The following is a 7,035-nucleotide window of genomic DNA, read 5'->3' on the forward strand; positions in this document are numbered from 1 at the left end:
TGGTCGGTCGATGACACTGGACATTGTCCCTTTCGCGTGTGATCTATTGTGCGTTGTGCACAAGTTCTTTGGAGTGCGTGCTTTTCGGTTGCTAGTATCATCTAGCGAAGAAGTCCTTCGAGTGCGGTAAAGACGAGTGTATCGTCATCATTGGTCCTTCGAACCGGATCGAAGGCGGTTCAGACCGGAAAGTGCGCGTCGCGATAGTGTTGAAAGTGGAAATCTGACCGATCGCGTGGGTCAACGGTCTGCCACTATCCTTTGCAGTGCGTGTGCGCTGGGAGGTTTTACCAAGTTGGGTAAACCTCGGAGGGTATTAAAAATTCAGTGTGTGTGCGCTGGGAGGTTTTACCAAGTCGGGTAAACCTCGAAGGTACAGAGAACAATTAATCTCGATTCAATCACCATCAATTGTGTACTTCGTCGCGCGTGGTTTAGTGGCGAATATTATTCGGTATTCGCGGGAAGCAAAATTCGATCATAAGATCACTAATTATTGATTTTGGTGTGACGGTGAACTGGGTGAACGATAGTGACTATCGCTGCTACCATTATTTCGATCGCGGGTATAGTAAGCATTACGTTCGAAATACGGTACAAATTCACCGTCGGCAAATAATTAGTGTGTGTACTTTGTGTGGACAAGAATTTCGCACGTGAGATTGCACGAAGACAGGTGTTAATCTGTTATATGGAGAAGACAGCCATTGTGTCTGGCCATCGCGGATAGTAGCCATTGTTGTGAAGTGATTGACCTTTCTGAAGAACGACGCCGCTGCCATTTTGGACGCTTGGTGGCGTGGCTTGGAACAGAACTGAACGCCATCTTACACGCCAACTGGACGTCATTAGGACAACTTGACGCCATTACGTTGTTCCTTTATACAAGCACTCATCCCATTGGATTGATCCCGGTGAGTTTGTTCCAAGTTATATATTTGTGGTTGGCAGTAGCAATTCTTAGAACGTAAGAAAGTGGGTAGCCAAAGGCTATTGTGGCTGGTGGTTGACGGTCGCATATCGAGTGGAAAACCGCTCGCGCCCTCGATTTGCGAAACCGCGTAAAGTGGGTACGTTCGCGACGGGAAGGAGTCCGATTTCGATACTAAGACGACCCACTTTCGTTCGATTGATACGTCGCGAAGGGGTTTATACACCGGTTCGGGAAGGATTAACACGTTTCGATTGTGTATCACCCTCGTCCGGTACGGTTTCGCGTAGGAACGGTTAGTTCACGTTGGGAAGGATTTTCGCTTTCATCTGATTACTGCCGTTTCCGCTTCGCTTTCGTTCGGGATGTCCGCAAAACCAGAGAAGCAGTTAGCTGAGCGATTAGTTCAGCGTAAGGGACTTATTGCGATTCGCAATGCGTTGGACACATTTGTACGCGAATATAATCACGAGCGCGATGCTTGTGAGCTGAGTGTACGGTTGGAATCCCTAGATCGGTTGTATGTCAATTTCATGGAGTGTCAGGATATCATCGAAAAATATGACAAACCGGAGTCACTTGATGAGCACATTGAGGAACGAGTGGACTTCGAACAACGGTTCTGTAAAACGAAGGGGTTTCTTCTTGCAAAGCGCACAGGGGATCTGAACGAAACTTTGAACAATTCGTTGCAGGGTCCACAACAATTCGCGTCAAATTTTCTTCTCCGTCTACCACAAATAGATTTACCAAAATTCAACGGTGACTTCTCTCGTTGGATTTCATTCCGGGACACATTTTCGTCAATGGTTCATGCAAATGCTGACATTCCCACCGTTGCAAAATTGCAGTATCTTATTCAATCACTCGAAGGGGATGCCAAGAAACCATTTGAATCGGTGGACATCGAAGCCGACAACTACGCAGTTACATGGGATGCACTTCTAAAGAGGTACGACAATTCACGGTTCCTAAAGAAGCAGCTCTTTCGCGCATTATACGACTTACCAGCAGTCAAGCAGGAGTGTGCGAAACGCATTCACACTTTGGTCGACGATTATCAACGTCATGTTCGCGCCCTATCTAAACTGGGTGAACCCGTGAATCATTGGGACACGCCGCTCATCAATTTGCTTTCGTACAAGCTGGACCAAGCAACGCTAAGATCGTGGGAGGAGAAAACGAGTCAAAAGGAAAATGTTAGGTACGATGAACTGATCGAGTTTCTATATCAACGGGTTCGTGTTATCAATTCCGTTGGTTCAGATAGCCATCATTCAGCCTCATTGAAGGTGGCCGGCAATCAACAGAAGTACTTCAAGCAGAAAGTGTCTGCTAACACAGCATCAACATCAACTCCGAGTTACTCCTGTCCGCTTTCATGTTCGGACAATCATTCGTTGCGTTCCTGTCCGATATTCCTGGGAAAGAACATAAACCAGCGTCGAGAACTGGTCTCGCTGAAACGGTTATGTTGGAACTGTCTCAGTTTGGGTCACCAGTCCAAGAAATGTAATTCGAAATTCACTTGTCGTACATGCCACGAGAAGCATCATTCGCTCTTGCACGATCCTACTCCATTGAGGGTTTCATCCAAATCAGCCAACCAAATAAATTCATCTGTGTCATCTACTATGTCATCGAATTCCGCTGTCCCTACAGCATCTCTGGTTCAACAGCCGCTTCCCTCTACGTCACAAATCGTAGAATCCTCTGGTTCCCGCCAAGTCAGCATGGCAGTTCAAACTGCATGCACCATGACACTGTTGGAAACGGTTGTCCTCAATATCGTCGACGATTATGGCAATAAACACAAAGCTCGAGTTCTCCTGGATTCGGCATCGATGTCGAACTTCATATCGAAACCGCTGGCGAAGAAACTCTACAGTCGCCGAACTTCGGTGGACGTGTCTGTCGCAGGCATCGGATCGTCCACGAAGACAATCAACAGTGCAATTACTGCAACCATCGAGTCAGAAGATCAAGTATGCTCGATGAAACTACAATTTCTGGTCCTGAAGCAGCCCTCAGTCGAGCTGCCAACTATTCCGATTGACATTTCGGCATGGAAGATGCCGAATGTGATGCTAGCAGATCCTTTATTCAATGTTCCTGGAAGTGTCGATATGGTCATCGGCAGCGAAAGCTACTGAGAACTCCACACGGGTAGGAAGATATATCTTGGCGAAAATCTTCCTTGGGTAGTCGAAACATCTTTTGGTTGGGCGGTCACTGGTCCCGCATCTCGCACGGCTACCTGCATTCCACGGTTCTGTTTTCTTTCCACGGCAGATGATCGACTAGAGGCTACATTAAGAAAATTCTGGGAAATGGAAACAATTCCATCAGCTCCGGTTCATTCCACCGAAGAAAGTCGTTGCGAAGAGCTGTATGCTGCAACGACAACGCGCGATTCGTCTGGGAGGTACATCGTGCGTCTACCGAGAGTTGAAGATCCTTCAGTCATCCTTGGCGAATCAAAATCAATCGCTGACAGACGCTTCCTGAGCCTGGAACGTCGACTCGAACGAGATCCTGCAACCAAGGACTCATATCACCGTTTTATGGAGGAGTATTTGTTGCTTGGACATATGCAGAAGGTGAAAGAGCCTGTAAATGATCGTATACAGCATTGCTACATTCCTCATCACGTCGTATTCAAGGAATCCCGCACATCCACTAAAATCAGGGTAGTCTTCAACGCATCATGCAAGACTTCGTCAGGCTATTCCTTGAATGACACGCTGCTTATTGGGCCTGTGGTTCAACAAGACCTATATTCGATATACCTAAGGTTCCGGACAAGAATTGTCGCCATCGTAGCAGATGTCGAAAAAATGTATCGGCAAGTATTGCATCACTCTGCCGATTTACCGTTCCTTCGCATACGGTATCGTAGGAATCACACCGATCCGATTCTCACCTACGAACTACAGACCGTCACCTACGGAACAGCAAGTGCTCCATACTTGGCAACGAAGACACTTCAGCAGATCGCGAAAGATCACGAGCATTTATATCCGACTGCTGTCGAAGCTGTTATTGAAGATTTCTACGTCGACGATCTACTGTCAGGAGCATCGAACGTAGAATCTGCCATCACCCTGCGAAAAGAAATCACCACTATGCTTAACTCCGCTGGATTCACGCTCAAGAAGTGGGCATCAAACGTCCAGGTGGTCCTAGAGGATGTCCCACCGGAAGATCGAGCCGTTCAGCCTATCCACGATTTGCAGAATGAGCAGACAATTTCCACACTCGGCCTGCTTTGGGAACCAATCGCCGATTCGCTTCGATTCAAGGTCGAATTGCCTCTCCCTGCTGCCATTCTCACCAAGCGAAAAGTGATGTCATACATCGCTCAAATATTCGACCCATTGGGACTGTTGGGTCCAACGACAACCAAAGCGAAGCTTTTCATGCAACGGTTGTGGACATTGAAGCGCGATGGTATTACTTGTGAATGGGACTCACCTCTATCAGAGAAACTTCAAGCCGAGTGGAAGCTCTTCCACACTACTCTTCGCGTTCTCGCCGATATCCGTATTCCTCGGTTGGCGCTGGCTTCTGGAGTCAGCAATATTCAGCTGCATTTCTTTGCCGATGCTTCGTCAAGTGCCTACGGCACATGCTGCTACGTTCGCACGGAATCGCAGAGAGGGATTACAGTACTTTTGTTGACATCGAAGTCAAAAGTAGCTCCATTGTCCACTCACCACTCCATCACCAGACTTGAGCTCTGCGCCGCTCACTTAGCCACACAACTCTACAAAAAGGTAGAAGCGTCTTTGAAAATATCAGTCACTCCATTCTTCTGGTCGGATTCCAGTACTGTGCTTCAGTGGTTACGTTCATCTCCAACTCGTTGGAAGACATTCGTCGCTAACCGAGTGTCAAAAATCCAGACCACTACGGATATTCTTCACTGGAGACACATCGCAGGCTATGAGAACCCTGCCGATGACATCTCTCGGGGTCTGAACCCAACAGACATTGTCCATCGTTCCCGCTGGTGGTTTGGCCCGCCATGGTTATCGCAAACATCTGATCAGTGGCCCAAGACCATAATCGACCAGCAGTACTCCACCGCAGCGTCCGAGGAAGGGCGCAAAACTACAATTGTCACCATGACTGCAGCACAAACTGATTTCAGCGAAAATTTGTTCGCACGCTATTCCATGTACGGGAAACTACGCCGAGTCGTAGCGTTTTGTATACGCTACCTACAATACTTGAAGGATCGTTCCAAACAACGCAAATCCGATCCTCTGTTCACCGAACTTATCGTTCTTCAAGGAGATAATATCTCATCCATACCACGACTTTCCACCAAGGAGCTTCAACACGCCGAACAATCACTGTGCTGCCTGTCTCAGCGCCAGATTTTCACTGAGGAGCTCAACGATCTAGCAAACGGCGAACATGTTTCAAAATCATCGTCGCTCAAATGGCTGAATCCGTTCGTTGATCAATATGGAATCCTTCGCGTCGGTGGTCGCATTGGTAACTCCGCATTGTCCGATGCAATTAAACACCCGATCGTACTGTCCTCTAAACACCCGCTGTCTGCTCTGTTGGCTAGCAGTTACCACTTAAAGCTACTGCACGCAGGTCCGCAACTCCTGCTAGCCACACTCCGCCAGAAATTTTGGATTCTGGGCGGCAGAAATCTAGTAAAAGCCGTCTTCCACCAATGCCACACTTGTTTCCGTTCCAAGCCCACTCTAGTCCAGCAGAGCACAGCCGATCTCCCGGTATCGCGAGTTTCGCCAACGCGTCCTTTTTCCGTGTGCGGTGTCGACTACTGTGGGCCTTTCTACGTCAAGTCAGCAGTTCGAAATCGTGGTCCTACAAAAGTCTACGTGACCATATTCGTCTGCTTTTCAACCAAGGCTGTCCACATCGAGCTAGTGAGCGATTTGTCGACTCCAGCGTTCCTAGCTGCGCTCCGTCGTCTAGTCGCCCGCCGAGGGAAAGTTGTCGAGCTCCATTCCGACAACGCAACTGCATTCAAAGGAGCTTCTCATGCCTTGAACAGGATTTACCGTATGCTGAAGGTGGAAGCTGTTGACCGTGATCAAATTTTCGATTGGTGCTCCGAAAATGAGATCGTTTGGAAGTTTATTCCGCCCCGAGCCCCACACTTCGGTGGTCTCTGGGAGGCTGCCGTCAAATCGACGAAGACGCACCTCCTAAAGACCGTCGGAAACGCCAATCTCACTTACGAAGACCTGTTGACATTGTTGGCACAAGTCGAGATGTGCCTCAATTCTCGCCCGCTCACTCCGATACCTGAGGACCCATCCGACCTAGAAGTCCTGACGCCAGGACACTTTCTTGTTGGAAGCAGTCTACAAGCAGTTCCTGATCCTAACTGGAAGGATACTGCCGATAATCGCTTGGATCATTGGGATCTGACCCAGAAACGTCTGCAGGTGATCTGGTCCCGCTGGTACCCAGAGTACCTACAACAGCTTCAATCTCGTGCAACAAAGGGTTGCAATCCTCCAGTCACCGTCGAAGTCGGTGCCGTCGTCATCATTAAAGAAGACAACGTTCCACCAGCAAATTGGCCGCTGGGGAAGATCGTCAAACTTCATCCCGGAAAAGATGGCATCGTTCGAGTGGTGACACTCCGCACAGCATCCGCTACAGAGGTCGTCCGTCCCGTAGCACGCATTGCTCTACTTCCATCACCGAATTTAACCTCAACCGCTTAACCAGGTAGAGCAACCCTTCAAGGGAGAACTTGCTCGATGCGCACCTGCGCTTTGCACAGGTAATTGCAAGTCCAATATAATATTTTTGTCCTGAAAGATCTACCTGGTGTTTTCTTGCTTCTCGGTCTTCGTCGAGGTACACCATTCCACATTCGCTATTGAATCAACACGAGAACCTGTTCATTACGGCAATCCATCACTACATCCACACGTCGCCCTTGGCACCCGGAGAACGAAGTGTTACAACGGAAGAAACAACGAATTCAATTTTGTAAATAGTAGAATTAAGATATGTTGAAATACCTCATATTTCAAGGTGGCCGGAATGTTGGAATTATCCATAAACATTGTTAGTTCATCCTACCGTTCCAACTCGTAAGGTAC

General features: G+C 48.2%; 2 protein-coding genes across 2 annotated transcripts; both read left to right on the plus strand.

Moving 5' to 3' along the window:
* The first annotated feature begins 1,296 nt into the window (after positions 1-1,296).
* Positions 1,297-3,084, plus strand: LOC129766075 (uncharacterized). The gene has a single exon (XM_055766529.1). It carries the CDS (start codon positions 1,297-1,299, stop codon positions 3,082-3,084), a length of 1,788 nt encoding a protein of 595 aa, XP_055622504.1.
* Positions 3,085-3,261: 177 nt separating this feature from the next.
* Positions 3,262-6,651, plus strand: LOC129766076 (uncharacterized). Its single transcript, XM_055766530.1, has one exon. It carries the CDS (start codon positions 3,262-3,264, stop codon positions 6,649-6,651), a length of 3,390 nt encoding a protein of 1,129 aa, XP_055622505.1.
* The last annotated feature ends 384 nt before the right edge of the window (positions 6,652-7,035 follow it).

The sequence above is a fragment of the Toxorhynchites rutilus genome, chromosome 2, assembly GCF_029784135.1.
Source record: "Toxorhynchites rutilus septentrionalis strain SRP chromosome 2, ASM2978413v1, whole genome shotgun sequence".
In the NCBI taxonomy this organism is placed as follows: domain Eukaryota; kingdom Metazoa; phylum Arthropoda; class Insecta; order Diptera; family Culicidae; genus Toxorhynchites; species Toxorhynchites rutilus.

What these genes read in the sequence shown, in the direction of transcription:
- LOC129766075 (XM_055766529.1), top strand. Translation starts at nt 1,297, where the DNA reads ATGTCCGCAAAACCAGAGAAGCAGTTAGCTGAGCGATTAGTTCAGCGT.
- LOC129766076 (XM_055766530.1), top strand. Translation starts at nt 3,262, where the DNA reads ATGGAAACAATTCCATCAGCTCCGGTTCATTCCACCGAAGAAAGTCGT.